The 18,032-nt window shown below is 36.8% G+C and overlaps 1 protein-coding gene and 1 long non-coding RNA gene across 2 annotated transcripts; one reads left to right on the top strand and one right to left on the bottom strand.

Moving 5' to 3' along the window:
* Nucleotides 1-6,155: 6,155 nt before the first annotated feature.
* On the bottom strand, nucleotides 6,156-7,255 carry LOC128290607 (uncharacterized). Its single transcript, XM_053026324.1, has 3 exons — nucleotides 6,773-7,255; nucleotides 6,335-6,686; nucleotides 6,156-6,253 (listed from the first exon to the last, which is right to left on the bottom strand). The coding sequence occupies exons 1-3, from the start codon at nucleotides 7,253-7,255 to the stop codon at nucleotides 6,156-6,158; spliced, it is 933 nt and encodes a 310-aa protein (XP_052882284.1).
* A 9,045-nt stretch (nucleotides 7,256-16,300) lies between these two features.
* On the top strand, nucleotides 16,301-17,256 carry LOC108475462 (uncharacterized). Its single transcript, XR_001869978.2, has 2 exons — nucleotides 16,301-16,521; nucleotides 16,835-17,256. It is a non-coding gene; the product is annotated as an uncharacterized LOC108475462 (long non-coding RNA).
* Nucleotides 17,257-18,032: the final 776 nt, after the last annotated feature.

Raw genomic sequence — 18,032 nt, forward strand, 5'->3', positions numbered from 1 at the left:
ATTAGCGCAATTTAAATTTAAATTATATTTGAAAAGATAAAGATTCTAGTCATCAAGTTAATTCACGAGATTTTTCATATTTTACAATTATTTTATTATATTTTCTTTCACTTTTCAATTCTACTTAGTAATAGAGAGAAATAAAATTAATTATTTTTCTATTTTTTACCTAGTACACTTATAAAAAAACTTATATCTTTCATTCTACTAATTTTTTACTTTTCAATTTTTTATCTTTCTTTTTCTTTCCACACTGTCGAAACTATTTTTATTTTGAAATCGGAGGTTGACTTTAAAATAAAAATGAAGTTGTCACCAATCCTTTTTGTTTAAGTGTAATCGGGTCACCCTATGGTCGATCATTTTAATAAAGCATTTTTGGTTTATTAAAACAACGTTTTTTGGTCTACGAAAAAAAACTAGAAGACGGATTTGGAAGTCGGCTACGCACGAGGAAGGATTAGCACCCTCACAATGCCCAAAATTGGTACCGTATTGATCAATTATTGTCCTAATGCCGAAAATTTGAAAAAGATTTTGAAATTCAATTCCTTTAAAATATTTAGATAACTTGAATTGGATGCCGAGATTCTCTCGTTCAAAAGGAATAAAATATCATGTCCAGCACGATTGGACACAATATTTCAAATCCTCAATACAAGATCATTTCGTAACTTCCAAAACTCATGCATTTGAAATTTCAAAAGGATATTTGGTTATTTGACCAAGCGGTAAATCGCAACCCAGCACGATTGGGCACGATTTATCGAATTTCTAAATACGAAATATTGCCTCATTTTAATTTAATAAAACATGGATGAAATGTCGAAAGGATATTTCGTATCTTAGTCAAATGAAAAATCGAAACCATGCACGATTGGGCACGATCTCCCAAACTTCTAAACACGAAATATTGCCTCATTTTAGTTTAAGAAAGCGTGGATGAAATTTCAAAAAAGGATATTCCATATTTTAGTTAAAGGAAAAAAACGAAACCCAACACGATTGGGCATGATCTCTCAAACTCCCCAAATATGAAATATTGCTTCATTTTAATTTTTTTAAAAAAACATGGACGAAATTTCCAAAGGATATTCTGTATTTTAGCTGAACGAAAAATCGAAACCCAACACGATTTCTCAGACCTTCAAACACGAAATAATTCATTAAGTTGGGAGGGTTCGAATTAACGATGGTATAAGCGGAGTCAAAATATACTTGTTTAGGTTTGTTTGGAGAAGAAATGAAACCACTAATGCTGGCTACATAGATTGGAGTTTAAATCTCAATGATAGCAGGAGATAAAAACATAATCACGAACATGCATAATATTACATGGCAAAAGTTCTAGACAAATAAATCATAATCATATGACAAGAAGGTATATGCAATGGCTACATACCTTATGCAAAGACTAATATTAACACACAAAAGCCAATGAATTACAAGGCAATTTTTAGAAAAGTATCAAGCAAATCAACACAAATGAAATGTAGCAAGTTTTAAAATAAAGAAGAATTAATAATGTGAGAAATGAAAAATGTGAAATTATCGATATACAAACAACAAATTTCATGTAAGAATAAAAACGAGTAATATATGAAGGAGTCTTGAAAAAGTACTAAAAACAAAATGCATAATATACAAAATATAAATCCTCTAGGTAAATAATATGCATATAAATAAATAATTCACATGAAATGAAAAAAATATTAATATGTAAAATAATAATATATAAACTAATTTTAGAACAAATGTCACGTGAGAAGTAAGTTAAAATGAATTATACAAAACAATATATATATATATGTATATCAATCTAAAACAGATAATATATATAATACAAGTAATTTAATAAAAATAATAGCGCAATATTAAAACAAAGAATATTTATAACAAAAAAATTCAAGAAAAGTGTGTTATAAGATAAAATATAAAAATATTCAAATGAAAATAAAAAACAGTGTGAAATAAAATAATTCAAAATAATATGTTAAAATAGTATTGTTTTTAAAAAAAATGAATAACCAAAAAAAATTTAATTGAAATAAAAGTAAAATTAAAAGGATAATTCATAAACAAAGCAAATTATTAGAACAGGATCGGGGACCAACAAAATGTGCCCAAATATTCAGGGATTTAAAACGAAAAATATCCCAAAACCCCAAACACTGTGTTTAGGCGAGGATTAAAACAAAACTGATATAAAGTTCCTGGGCAAAATTTAAAGAAAATAAAAGAGAAAACATTTGCCCAATCAAACAGCAACCCATAAAAGGGGGACTAACTGCGCAAATAACCCCTTAAAGTGGAGAATGCGCAAATCCAACCTATGGATCAACGCGCAAACTGCTTTCCCCCCTTCTCACAATACTGCTGTTTTAAAGTTTAATAAAAACCTTTATTTTATATTTTTTGAAACATAAAAAAAAAACTTTAGAAACCCAAAGCCTTTCCTTTTTCTTTTTGAGACCTTTGATTTAAAATACAAAACCCCTAAACTTTTCTCCTTTCCTTCCCTATTCGGTCGGCGCTTCCTTCATCGGAGATTCGGCGCGCCCAGTCCGCCGACGACACGAGCTCGACCCCGGTAAGTCTCCCCTCTCTCTCTCTCTTGTGTTATTTAAAACTGTTTGTAAAGAAAAGAACGAGAAAAAGTAATAAAGGAATAACTGTGAAAACGAAGGAAAAAGTGGAAAACAACCTTTTAAGCTTTGAATCTGATTTCTAATTGCTATTGATTTTCTTTGTTTTTTCTGTTGTATTTGTATCTATTAAAAAAAAAGATCCCTTTACATTCGGTTTGATTCGGTTTTATAGCCGAATGGAAAAACAAAAAAACTTCTTTGCTGCTCCTTTTGCACTTGTTTGCAGGTTCGTGACTGAGCATGTTTCTGACGTGGCTTAATAGAGGAGCGTATGACACGGAGTTGGTGTTTGGTACGCGAGGGAGGCGTGCGGCGGCTGAGACCTTTAGGTATACTAGGGTTTTTCAAAAATGTTAAAGTTTTAGGCTGGAATTTTGGGCTAGAGCTAGGTGTTTGGATTAGGTTTCAGGTTTGGGCCTATTGTAATTGGGTTTGAGGGTTTGGGTTAGTTTTGGTTGATTAAATTGGGTTTTATTTTAGTTTTTGTGTTGGGTATGTAATTTGGACTTTGTTTTTTTTTTATTTGGTCTGCTTTTATTTTGGTTTTGGTAGTGTTCTGGGCCCCGGGCAAAATGGGCCGTCTACAGCTACCCCTCTTTGCTCATTGTCATGTAACGAGAATGGAGCAAAGACCCTAAAAGGGTTATTTTGCCCGTTCTTCTCATATCTTGACCTCTTTATGCTCATCTTTTTCAAGTAGCCCCGCTTCAACCCACTGCATCTTCAGGGATATAGGAATTGTGCTTTCAATCCACTCCGCGTCCTCAACCTGCTTCATTACGACTTCTGGAAGATAAGATTTGCAATTTTCAGCCTGTCACCCTACTGCTTAGGGGGTTAAGGCTCATATCTTCAAACTGCTCTCTTGCTACCTCAGAGAGATAAGGTCGGTGACTAAAATCTGCTCTATAGCCGATACATAGAGATAAGACTCACCATTTCCGATCTGCTCCATAGCCGATACATGGAGATAAGATCTGTAATTTGCAGCCTGTTACCCTACTACTTAGAGGGTTAAGGCTCGTATCTTCAATCTGCTCTCTTGCTACCTCAGAGAGATAAGGTCGATGGCTAAAATCTGCTCCATAGCTGATACATGGAGATAAGATCTGTAATTTGTAGCCTGTTACCTACTGCTTAGGGGGGTCAAGGCTCGTATCTTCAACCTGCTCTCTTGCTACCTCAGAGAGATAAGGTCGATGGCTAAAATCTACTCCATAGCCGATATATAGATATAAGACTTGCCATTTTTGATCTGCTCTATAGCCGATACATGGAGATAAGATTTGTAATTTGTAGCCTGTTACCCTACTGCTTAAGAGGTTAAGGCTCGTATCTTCAATCTGCTCTCTTGCTACCTCAGAGAGATAAGGTCGATGGCTAAAATCTGCTCCACAACCGATACATAGAGATAAGATCTATAATTTTTAGCATGTTACCCTACTGCTTAGGGGGTCAAGGCTCGTATCTTTAACCTGCTCTCTTGTTACCTCAGAGAGATAAGGTCGATGGCTAAAATCTGCTCCACAGCCGATACATGGAGATAAGACTCGCCATTTTCGATTTGCTCCATAGCCGATACATGGAGATAAGAGCTTTAATTTACAGCCTATTACCCTACGGCTTAGGGGGTTAAGGCTCGCTACCTTCGATCTGTTCTCCTACTGTTTAGAGGAGATCTATATCTTCCACCGATGTCGCTACACCATCCTCTGAGGAACATGTCTTATAGACTTGGTTTTATATGCCTATAGTTATGCCAAAAGACTAGGATGCTATGATCAAAATGAATCAAATGCTCCTAACTAGATGTATTATGGATGACATTTGTATGAATGCAGAATGTCATGAAAATGCCCTTTTTTACGTTTAGGCTATTATTGCTCACCGCTTGTCATTGACGTATTTCTTCTTGTTCAACTGATTTCTTTAACAACTATCTAAAACAATAGTCTTAACCAAAACTTTTTACTTCTCAAGTAACTCTAACCCTTAAGGTTGGTAAGTTCTGAATAATTGACCTGTTTCGGGTTCTTGCACTACTTAGAAACTTCTAGAGTAATATACAGGACACCTTTTATGAAAGTGTTATTAGTCTATTAATAATAGGAAATGCTTGAAAAATATTGCCAAGATGGACAAGGTGAAACTTTATTGAGAGCGAAGCTCGAGGTAAAAAGTTTATCATGATAATAAATTTTGTTAAGGTACAAAAAAATGTATAAGATGGAAAATAGGTGCCCCAGATATCGCAGTGTGAGCTTCACTATTCGGACGGCTCGAAAACCATTGGGAGCCAGATGTGCATTTAGGAGGTCTGAAGTATTTCGTCGATGCCCCAAGATGTAATGTTCCCCCTTCTTGTTAATTCCGGTAGAAACAAGGCCGCAACATGCCCCATCCTTGATCACAATTTGAGTTTCCCTTTTCTGGGTTTTCAACTCAAAGCGCCCTTTGCGGGTTTTCGCCTTGGCCTCTCCATTTTTTTTAAAGCGCCCTTTTCGAGTTTTCGCCTTGGCCTTTCCTTTTTCAGGTGAAGTACTTCTTGACCGAATTTGAATTTACTGGGTTGGGAAGGCTTTTACTATCCATTTCTGCTAATATCAGTGGCCCTCTAGAAAAAACCTTCTTCACTACATAAGGTCCTTTCCAGTTTGGCATCCATTTCCCCCTGAGATCCTTTTGCATAGGGAGAATCTTTTTCAATACCAAATCCCTTTCCTAGAATACTCTTGGGCGAACTTTCTTGTTGTAAGCTTGCATCATTCGTTTTTGGTACCTTTGACCATTACGGATAGCCTTCAGCCTCTTTTCTTCAATCAAGTTCAGCTGATCATACCGGGATTGGACCCATTCTGCTTCATCTAGCTTCAATTCTGATAAAACTCAGAGAGAAGGAATCTTGACTTCAATAGGCAAAACTGTCTCCATCCCATAAACCAACGAGAAAGGTTTCGCTCCGGTGGAAGTTCTGACCGACGTTCGATAGGCATAAAGAGCAAATGGTAGCTTTTCATGCCAATCCTTATAGGTTTCAACCATTTTCCTCATGATCTTCTTTATATTTTTATTCGCCGCCTCAACTGCCCCATTCATTTTTGGGCGATACAGTGATGAGTTGTGTTGTTTAATTTTGAATTGACTGTAGACTTCCACTATCATGTTGTTATTTAAATTTAACGCATTTTCAGATATGATCCTCTCTGGCATGCCATATCGACATATAATTTCCTTTTTCAAGAATTTACTGACTGTCGACTTCGTGACGTTGGCGTATGTAGCAGCCTCCACCCACTTGGTGAAATAATCAATGACCACAAAGATGAAACGATATCCGTTAGAAGCCTTTGGCAAAATCGACCCAATAACATCCATGCCCCACATTGAGAAAGGCCATGGGGAGGTCATAACATGAAGTGGTGAAGGAGACACATGAATCTTGTCACCATAAATTTGGCACTTATGGCATTTTTTGGCATAGTTGATGCGATCTCCCTCCATTGTAGACTAGCAATACCCGAATCTCATGATTTGCCTGGCCATTGTGAACCCATTGGCATGCGTCCCGCAGACACCTTCATGGATTTCTTCTAGGATTTTCTTTGCTTTAACAGCGTTAACACATCTTAGCAGTACTTTTTCTTTCCTTCTTTTATACAGGATTTCTCCGTCTAAGACATAGTCACCGGCCAGCCTCCTCAATGTTCTTTTATCATTTTCAGTTGTCTGATCAGAATATACACGATTTTTCACATATCGTAGAACATCTTGATACCAAAGATGATTATCCCTCTCCTCCTCTTCGTCGATATTGTAGCAATATGCTGGAGCATCACAAATACTCATCTGGATCGGCTTTATATCCTCTTGTTTATTTGCTTTGATCATGGAAGCTAACGTAGCCAAGGCATCAGCCATCTGATTTTCATCGCATGGAAGGTAATGAAAAGTGATATCGTCAAACACCTTGATTAAATTCATAACCAGCTCTCGGTAATTGATCAATTTTGAGTCTCTTGTTTCCCATTCACTCTTGAGCTGATAGATTACTAGTGCAAAATCCCCATATACCTCTAACCCTTGATTTGGCGCTCTGCGGCAGCATGGATGCCCATGATACATACCTCGTACTCTGCCATACTATTTGTACAATCAAAATCCAATTTGCAAGTGAATGGATAGTGACCTCCCTTTGAGGATATCAAGACTGCCCCAATTCTATTACCAACGGCGTTTGACGCTTCGTCGAAATTCAATTTCCAAGGATGATCTTCTAGAGTATCTTCTTGGGCGGCTGCTACATACATTAGATCTTCATTGGAAAAATTAAAGTTTAAAGACTCGTAATCCTCTAAAGCTCTACTGGCTAGAAAATCTTCTATTGCACTTCCTTTTACAGCCTTCTGGTTCACATAAACTATGTCGAATTTAGAGAGCAGGATTTGCCATCGGGTCATCCTTCCATTCAAAGCGGCTAACTCTATCATGTACTTAAGAGGATCCAATTTCGAGATTAACCAAATCGTATGGTACAACATGTAATGCCTTAATCTCCGGGTTGTCCAGACCAAAGCGCAACGTAGCTTCTCGATTGGCGAATATCCCATCTCACACTCAGTGAATTTCTTACTGAGGTAGTATATTGTCTTTTCTTTCTTTCCTGTCTCATCGTGTTGCCCAAACACACATCCTATTGAGCAGTCAAATACTATCAAATATAATATCAATGGTCTACTCGGGTTGGGTGGTATTAACACTGGGGGATTGGACAGATATTATTTAACCCTGTCAAAGGTCTTCTGGCACTTTTCATTCCACACGTCTGGGTTGTGTTTCTTGAAAAGACAAAATATGGGGTCGCTTTCCCGATTAGTTGCGAAATAAATCGAGTGATGTAGTTTAGTCTTCCCAGAAAACCTCGAACTTCTTTCTGAGTACATGGCGGAGGTAATTGTTGTATGGCCTTGAATTTGTTGGGGTCGACCTCGATTTCTTTTTCTCTGACGACAAAACTGAACAGCTTTTCTGATCTAGCTCTGAAAGTACATTTTGTTGGATTGAGTTTTAGCTGGAACTTTCTCAGCCTCAAGAAAAATTTCCTCAAAACATGTATGTGCTCTTTTTCTGTTTGGGATTTTGTAATCATATCGTCGATGTAAACCTCAATCTCCTTGTGCATCCTGTCGTGAAACAAGGTTACCATGGCTCTTTGATACGTTACTCCCGCATTTTTTAACCTAAATGGTATCACCTTATAGTAAAATGTTCCCCACAAGGTTATGAACGTGATCTTTTCCATGTCTGCAAGATGCATCTTTATCTGATTGTATCTCGAAAAACTGTCCATAAAAGAGAACAATGAGTAACCCGCCGTATTATCCACTAGAGTGTCTATATGGGGCAGTAAGAAGTTGTCCTTTGGGCTAGCCTTGTTTAGGTCTCTGTAATTCACACACATCTGCACTTTTCCATCTTTCTTATTAAAAATGCATTTCTTATTAAAAATAAAGATGTTTGAACATGAACCTATTTCACAAACGATTCTTATTGTTTCTAGGCTTAAAACAATAAGTTTATTCTGAACATTACTCTGCTTAGCTCTCAGAACTTCAGGAATTTTTTCCACAGTCCAATTGTTTAGAACACTGCCAGGCTCATAAGGGCGAATGCCTGATAAATCTTCTTCTATCATTCTTTCCTCGAATAAGGCATTGATGCTCAAATTGCCCATCAAATTTTTAGCTGTCTTTTCTCTTGTCATCTCTTATTCCAGATGAATAATTCCTCCTAACACGAATGTATTGGATATGTGGAGAAAGGTCATTGACTCCCACCTGACCTCTGTCCCACTTAATCGTGCCCTTCGTCTATCATGTTTCCTCTCTAACTCTTTCTTTTTTTGTCTAGCGTCTGGCCTATATCCCAAATTGAAACGATCCTGCTTGCCAGCTAAACTCGACACTTCAATCTATTCGTGGAGGTATTTTCCAAGTCCCCTTCCAGGCAATGCCCATTTTTCTACCATCAGTCGTAAGCTCATCCTCGTAGCTTTGAATATTTTCGACATTGGGATTTACCTCCTTTGATAATGAAAGTCGCTTTGACAAATTGCAATGATTGAAAGGAACACTCAATTGCTTTATCATCATTCTCCATGTACGGCGCGTCACTAGTAACAGAGGCAATAATGTCCTCCTCTGTATTTAGGGTTATCAGCCGACCCTCCGTTACCAACTTCAGCTTCTTGTGCAATGATGATGGTACCACTCCCGCTGAGGAAATCCAAAGCCTTCCTAGTAAACAATTATAAGAGGTTCTAATGTCCATCATGAGAAAGTCTACCTCGTACGTGTTGGATCCGATCAGAAGAGAAATCTTAATTCTACCCATTACTTTTCTCTCGGTGTCATCGAATGCTCTCACTATGTTCTAGCATGTCTTCATATGAGAGCTATCTATAGGTAACCTATTCAATGTGGGCAGCGGCAAGACATTCAGTGCCGACCCATTGTCAATCAATACCCTTTGCACCGGGTGGTGATGTGCAGAGCATTGGTGGACCTCATGCCACCTGGCGGTATCTCATCATCGCTGAAAGAAATGAAGTTATCGGCACTTATATTGCTGATAAGACGGTCTAGCTTGTTCACTAAAATGTCTTCAGCGACATAAGTTTCATTCAACACCTTCATCAACGTATTACGGTGTACCTCCAAATTTTGGAGCAAAGCTAGTACTGAGGTGCGTGCTGACTGCTTGTGCAACTGTTCCATAACACTATATTCACTGTGTTTTAGGAACTTCAAAAATTCGTTTGCTTCATTCGCGGTTACTGATTCATTAACCAGTGGTTTTGTCCTCTCTTTCCTCTGTTCAAACATCAAAGATTTCTCTTTTACAGGCTCGGCTTTTGTATCTGGCTTACTGACCAGCCTCCCCTCTCCTAATGACGTCACATTATAGTTATAATTCCAAGGCATCCTTTTGTTATCCTTGTAAGGAAAAGCTACGGGTTTCTAAATCACCACTCTTAGCGTCGTTCTGGCTTCAGCTTCATCGACTTTTGATCGTGAAATAATCACCCAGTAACAGTATGATTAGGTAACAGGTTTCCTACACCAAGTGCATCATCGAACTTCACAACACCCATGTTGATGAGCCTTTCGACTACTCTTTTGAAAGAGGTACAATTCTCTATCGAGTGCCCCGTAATGCCCGTATGATATTCGTATTAGGCACTTGCATCGTACCACTTGGGGGATGGGGGTCGTAATAGTTTTAAGTAGAACGGGGATACAACGTGTGCATCGAATAAAATTTTGTAAAGCTCCCGATACGTTATCAGAATGGGTGTAAACTGAGGCTTCTCCATATTCTACTTTGTATTGGGCTCTTACCTTGTCAAAGCTTACTGGCCCGTGACCATTGTTTTTGGTTGATTAACTGTGATTGGTTTTACATGACCCATGCTCACATTACCGACCTCATTTTCACTCTTCTTTGGGGCTGACCTCCTAGCGCTCTCCCCTGCCTCTATTTTTTCGCACCTTATTGCATTCTCTATCATTTCATCGGACATCACTATGTCCGTGAAACTATTTATCGCGCCTCCCAGCATGTGGTTAATAAAAGGTGCCTTCAAAGTATTAATGAAAAACATGGTTGTTTCTTTTTCTAACAGTGGAGGTTGAACTTACGTAGCGACTTCCCTCCACCTCTGAGCATACTGCCTGAAACTCTCATTTGACTTCTTCTCCATGTTCTGTAATGTGATCCGATCAAGCGCTATGTCCGTCACATGGAAATACTGCTTCATGAAGGCCTATGCTAGGTCTCTCCACGATTTAATTTGGGTGCGACTCAGTTGATAGTACTATTTGGCTGCAGCCCCACTCAGACTATCCTGGAAACAGTGAACTAGCAACTGATCATTATTGACATGATCAATCATCCTCCGACAAAACATCGTGATGTGGGCCTTAGGGCAGTTGGTTCCGTTATATTTCTCAAACTCTGACATTTTGAACTTCGGAGGGAGCACTAGATCTGGAACCAAACTCAACTCTTTAGCATCCATACCACATTGATAATCTGTGCTTTCTAGCACCTTGAATTTCTCCTCTAGCAATTTGTATCGGACTTCCAACTGCCTTGGGAGTTTTCCTTTTGCCTTCTCCACCTCTGTCATCTCATCAAAGTCGGGGACTGAAGGATTTACCCAATCGTCCTAGGGTTTAGAACACGAGCCTGTCGGGAAATTCATCGGTGCCGAAATACCAGCCTAATACTGAGGTTTGATATTGATAGACACCCTTTGTGGTGGTACTGGGGTATTCACTAGGGTGCAACCTAGAAGGTAAACAAGGATCTCGCTATCAACCTCTGGGTTGACCACAGGGCTCTTCCCTTTTCTTGGCCCTCCGAGCAACAACTGAGTTAGCTGATCCATCATGTCCTTCTGCGATTCTTGCATCTGATCTTTCATATCCTGCTAAATCTTGGCCAGTTGCTCTTGCATCTGTGTCTGTAGCTGCTCTTGTATTTCTTTCTGCTTTTGTTCCAGTCTTTCTAGCTTTTGATTCATAATTTTGGTATTTTTCCGTGTGTAGTATTGATGTTCCAGGGTAACTATAATATAATTACTTTTAATTAGGGTTCCTTTCTGAAGTTTAGTGCACATAATGTGATGCAATGCAAATGCATGAGATGTATGCAAGACTAAAGAGATGTCGATTCTAATTTAATTTCAATTAGAAAACTTTATTAAAAAACAAAAATCTTTACATAAAATAGATCATATATACAGCTTTGTTCTAATGCTCAGAGTTTTAACTCTCTTAAGAAGGCAAGCCAGCTCACGATCCCGATCTGACTCTGACTCGTACTTCACACTTAACACATCAGCTTGAACTGCCAAAGTCTATAAATAATCAGCTACTTCTCGAATCTGAGCCACAGCTTTGCCCATAATATGATCTCTATCCCTGACCTGGTCCTATGATCGACGGAGCAGCTCATTCCCCTGCTCATTATTCGACTCAAGGAATTCAATTTGAAGTTCACAATTCCGTAGCGCAGTCTCAAGTTCTTCTACCTTTTCTTTCAAATCCTCGATCCTGCTCAGGCTTGCCCTTAGTTCAATGTCCGAGACCACGGCTCTGATGTAGTGTCTTTTCTAACTCTGCTACCCGAGCCGCTAACATCCGCTTCTCATCTTGGCCCTCAGCCAAACTCTTCTTCAAGGCGCTTTCACGTACTCAAGCATCATGGAACCTCTTCTTCCATTGATCAGCTCTTGCCTTTTCTACTTGAATTTCTTGTCACCATTGCTCCGATGTCTTTCCCAATTCGACTGTTCTCATTGACATATGTAGCTTCTTGTAATCAGTCTTCAAACTGTCCAAGTCTTCTTCGGCCTTCTTTTTTCCCTTTCTTAACTTCTCGGCCTCGAGTTTCTAAACATCGACATCTAACCTCAAATGCATCTTTTCCTCCTCCAATTATTCTATCTTTTTCCCTAACTTCAAATTTCTCTTTTCAAAGTCCTGTTTTATTGTTTCTAACCCGGAAAGGACTACTTGCAGGTATTCTTGCATCGGTCGAGTACTTTCTTGCTTTGGTCTAGGGATATTATCATTAACTCTTCTACCTCACCAACTGTCATATTCGGGGGTCGCCATTGGTCCTACAGCAACTCTTTTCACTCGACGAATCTGGCTCCAAGCACTAGAAATCTCCTTAATCTTTTTCTTGTAGTTAACTCCCCTATACGTGAATTCAGATTGAGCTAGCCCATGTATTGCCGTTATGAACTGTCTCGATCTATATTGCCTTAGTACGAGCAAAGGAACATATCCCACGGCTCCCCAAATTTTAGGTAGAGGTACCCAATTAAAACTCCCACACCGATAGAAGATCTCATCGAGAACCAACCAAAGAGCTCTCCACTCAACATCCTCCTCTTAGAGACTTCGAAGGAGTGTGATCCAATTTTCTTCTAATATGTCATCTCTTCTAGGTGTAACCGCTATCTCTCTTAACAGGGAGTAGTTCTCGGAGAAAACCCGATAAGAAACTTTATCCACCTTCTAGAAATGGCCATGGAACCAAACCAACAATAATTGCGCACACCCTATAAATCTGCCTTCTCCTGCTCTCCTACATGCATTCAAAAATCTAAATATCTCAGCCAAGATTGCTAGAACAGGTGTAACTCCTTTGTCAAGTCGGTCAAAGAGATCCAAGACCATCTCGTCTACATACCTTAATGCCCTAGGGAAAATTATTAAACCATAGATGCTCAAGGCAAATACGTCAACTCTCTTTTTCGCATCAGGATGCACTAGAATCAGATCTCTCAAACTCCTCCATGGGATGTAATTATATTCCCCTTTTTGCTTGACCCTTGCTGCAATCCACTACTCACTCATCCCCGAAATATTCATCAATTTTTTTACAAAAGGTGGGGCATTAGCAGCCTTGGAATAAGCTCTATTGACCTGAACCTTCGGACAATGAAGTAAAGTTGTATATTCTTCTACGGTAGGTACCAAATCTACCTTCCCAAAGGTAAAACAACTGTAGGCAGGATTCCAATACTGAGCGAGAGCCCGGCATAAGTGTTCGTCTACCTTGATGTCAAGTAAGTAAGGCAAATCCCCATAACTACCATAGAACAACCGCTTGGTCTCTTCATCCCGCTGGTCCCATATCTCTTTTAATTCTTAAAGATCATTTTGCGTCACACTAATGCGGGTGTAATCACACAATTCTGATGTATACCCCTCGGCAAGACTGTCCCCTTTCTCTAATTCCGTTTTCTCTGACCATATACGGACAACCGCATTATCTTCCATTTTATCAAGAAATTCATTCTTTATGAAAAGCTCCCTAAATGAGTAATCGAACGTGAATCGACACCTCTTTTGAATGAAATGACATGCAATTATGGCCACAATAAAACATAACAAGTCAATATAATATACCAAATATAATAGTCAAAGTAAATGAAAAAAATAACCAAGCACCAATTTGGGTGATTGCTAGGGTTTGGAGTAATTCTGCTTAGGGTTGGGCTCTTAAGGCTCATTATATGCGGTTTGGTACTAAAAAAAATGGTACTTGAACCAACAGATTCCTAGATCATCACCCATTATAGGCTCATATGGACCGAGTTCAGTTTAGGGGAATACATTTTCCTATGGATACACGGAGGTGAAAACCTCACGAAGACATAGGTACGGATGTATCCCGAAAGCGATCCACTATCCTACACGGAGGTGAAAACCTCACGAAGGATTCTCACTCCCACTTAAAGCTGCGGCCACAATGGTCATGCAAGATGATGCAAAGGGATATAAAAATCAAAGTACAAAACATGAATAAAATGATGAACCATAAAACCCATGAAATGCGATGAAAGAATCGTATGTTAAAAACCAAATTTTAAATGTTCGACAAAAAGATAGAAAATGATCAATTTTACGGCTTGACTCTCTTATGATCCCAGCGGAGTCGCCAAGCTGTCGAAACCATTTTTATTTTGAAAAACGAAGGTCGACTTTAAAACGGAAATGGAGTCGCCATCAATCTTTTTTGTTTAGGTGTGATCGGGTCACCCTATGGTCGATCATTTTAATAAAGCATTTTTGGTTTATTAAAACAACATTTTTTGGTCTACGAAAAAAACTAGAAGACAGATTCGAAGGTCGGCTACACGCGAGGAAGGATTAGCACCCTCGCAACGCCCAAAATTGGTACGGTATTGATCAATTATTGTCCTAATGCTGAAAATTTGAAAAAGATTTTGAAATTCAATTACTTTAAAACATTTAGATAACTTGAATTGGATACCGAGATTCTCTCGTTCAAAAGGAATAAAATATCATGTCCAGCACGATTGGACACAATATTTCAAATCCTCAATACAAGATCATTTTATAACTTCCAAAACTCATGCATTTGAAATTTCAAAAAGATATTTGGTTATTTGACCAAGCGGTAAATCGCAACCCAACACGATTGGGCACGATTTATCGAATTTCTAAATACGAAATATTGCCTCATTTTAATTTAAGAAAATATGGATGAAATGTCGAGAGGATATTCCGTATCTTAGTCGAATGAAAAATCGAAACCCAGCATGATTGGGCACGATCTCCCAAACTTCTAAACACGAAATATTGCCTCGTTTTAGTTTAAGAAAGCGTGGATGAAATTTCAAAAAAGGATATTCCATATTTTAGTCGAATGAAAAAACGAAACCCAGTACGATTGAGCATGATCTCTCAAACTCCCCAAATACGAAATATTGCCTCATTTTAATTTTTTTTAAAAACAGGGACGAAATTTCCAAAGGATATTCCGTATTTTAGCTGAACGAAAAATCGAAACCCAGCACGATTGGGCACGATTTCTCAGACCTTCAAACACGAAATAATTCCTTAAGTTGGGAGGGTTCGAATTAACGATGGTATAAGCCGAGTCAAAATATACTTATTTAGGTTTGTTTGGAGAAGAAATGAAACCACTAATGTTGACTACATAGATTGGAGTTTAAATCTCAATGATAGCAGGAGATAAAAACATAATCACGAACATGCATAATATTACATGGCAAAAGTTCTAGACAAATAAATCATAATCATATGACAAGAAGGTATATGCAATGGCTACATACCTTATGCAAAGACTAATATTAACACAAAAAAGCCAATGAATTACAAGGCAATTTTTAGAAGAGTACCAAGCAAATCAACACAAATGAAATGTAGCAAGTTTTAAAATAAAGAAAAATTAATAATGTGAGAAATAAAAAATGTGAAATCATCAATATACAAACAACAAATTTCGTGTAAGAATAAAAACGAGTAATATATGAAGGAGTCTTGAAAAAAGTACTAAAAACAAAATACATAATATACAAAATATAAATCCCTCTAGGTAAATAATATGCATATAAATAAATAATTCACATGAAATGAAAAAAATATTAATATGTAAAATAATAATATATAAACTAATTTTAGAATAAATGTCACGTGAGAAGTAAGTTAAAATGAATTATACAAAACAATATATATATGTATATCAATCTAAAACAGATAATATATATAATACAAGTAATTTAATAAAAATAATAGCGCAATATTAAAACAAAGAATATTTATAACAAAAAATTCAAAAAAGTGTGTTATAAGATAAAATATAAAAATATTCAAATGAAAATAAAAAACAGTGTGAAATAAAATAAGTCAAAATAATATGTTAAAATAGTATTATTTTAAAAAAATGAATAACCAAAAAAAATTAATTGAAATAAAAGTAACCAAAAAATTAATTGAAATAAAAGTAAAATTAAAAGGATAATTCATAAACAAAGCAAATTATTAGAACAGGATCGGGGACCAACAAAATGCGCCCAAATATTTGGGGATTTAAAACGAAAAATGTCCCAAAACCCCAAAACACTGTTTAGGCGAGGATTAAAACAAAACTGATATAAAGTTCCTAGGCAAAATTTAAAGAAAATAAAAGAGAAAACATTGGCCCAATCGAACAGCAACACAGAAAAGGGGGACTAACTGCGAAATAACCCCTTAAAGGGGAGAATGCGCAAATCCAACCTATGGATCAATGCGTAGACTCCCCCACAATACTGTTGTTTTAATGTTTAATAAAAACCTTTATTTTATATTTTTTGAAACATAAAAAAAAACTTTAGAAAACCTAAAGCCTTTCCTTTTTCTTTTTGAAACCTTTGATTTAAAAAACAAAAACCCTAAACTTTTCTCCTTTCCTCCACTATTTGGCCGACGCCTCCTTCATCGGAGATCTAGTGCGCCCAGCCACCGACAAAACGAGCTCGACCCCAGTAAGTCTCCCATCTCTCTCTCTTGTGTTATTTAAAATCGTTTGTAAAGAAAAGGACGAAAAGAAGTAATAAGGGAATAACTGTGAAAACGAAGGAAAAAGTGGAAAACAACCTTTTAAGCTTTGAATCAGATTTCTGATTGCTATTGATTTTCTTTGTGTTTTTCTGATTGCTATTGATTTTCTTTGTGTTTTTTTGTTGTATTCGTATCTATAAAAAAAAAAGATCCCTTTACATTCGGTTTGATTCGGTTTTATAGCCGAATGGAAAAACAAAAAAACTTCTTTATTGTTCATTTTGCACTTGTTTGCAGGTTCGTAACTGAGCACGTTTCTGACGTGGCTTAGTGGAGGAGCGTACGACATGGAGGTGGTGTTTGGTGCGCGAGGGAGGCGTGCGGCGGCTGAGACCTTTAGGTATACTAGGGTTTTTCAAAAATGTTAAAGTTTTGGGTTGAAATTTTGGGCTAGTGTTAGGTGTTTGGATTGGGTTTCAGGTTTGGGCCTATTGTAATTGGGTTTAAGGCTTTGGGTTGGTTTTGGTTGATTAAATTAGGTGTTATTTTAGTTTTTGTGTTGGGTATGTAATTTGGACTTTGTTTTTTTTTTTATTTGGTCTGCTTTTGTTTTGGTTTTGGTAGTGTTCTGGGCCCCGGGCGAAATGGGCTGTCTACACACACTATCAATTAAAACTTAAAAAATTGAGAGTGAGAAATGACAATAATTAGAAAGCAAACACGGTTAATTTAATTTATAAAATTTTCATTAAAAATTAATATAAATTTTTTATTTTTAAAAGTTAAAGTGTTTTCATTCTTAAATAATTTAATAAATTTCATTCATTCGTTTATTATTATTCAATTTATAAATGCATGTAATTTTGCTTTTACAAATAATTTTAGAGATAGTTTTCTTGTCGTTCTTTACAGTCTAGTGGATGCTCAATTTTTTGTCAATTTTATTCGCCACTTTGGAGCATTCGGGTATGATTTACTTATCATGTTTAGTGCTTGCAATCAATTCAAATATATTGCACTTAAGTTGTGACAATTCTAGTTGTCAACATGTCATAATATTTGCTGAAGTTAAAACTTTTATTGTATTAATGAAGCTTGTCTTTTACTGTCTACAACAGGTGATGGTTATTTTTTCTCTCAAATTATATAATTCCAGTAATAATTAATTTTTTAAAAGTACTCTTATGAATAAGTCAAATTTCAACAAGGAATTCAAATATCTAAAAATAATTAAAATCAAAGCGAATTTGAGTGATATATATTCCTTGATTCATATAAGTACTATAAACCGATACTAAACAATAGATTTAATACTCAAAATGTAATATATATATATATATATATATATATATATATATCCTTAAAATAAAAAATCGAAGACTGTTGAATATTTAACTTTTTTCATACATTCAATGACTAGATATTTATATAAATAAAAGGATAGGTTATCTTTGGATTATTGTGTAAGATATAAATTATTTTAGGTTATTATGTT

The sequence above is a fragment of the Gossypium arboreum genome, chromosome 3 (genome assembly GCF_025698485.1).
Source record: "Gossypium arboreum isolate Shixiya-1 chromosome 3, ASM2569848v2, whole genome shotgun sequence".
Classification (NCBI taxonomy): Eukaryota; Viridiplantae; Streptophyta; class Magnoliopsida; order Malvales; family Malvaceae; genus Gossypium; species Gossypium arboreum.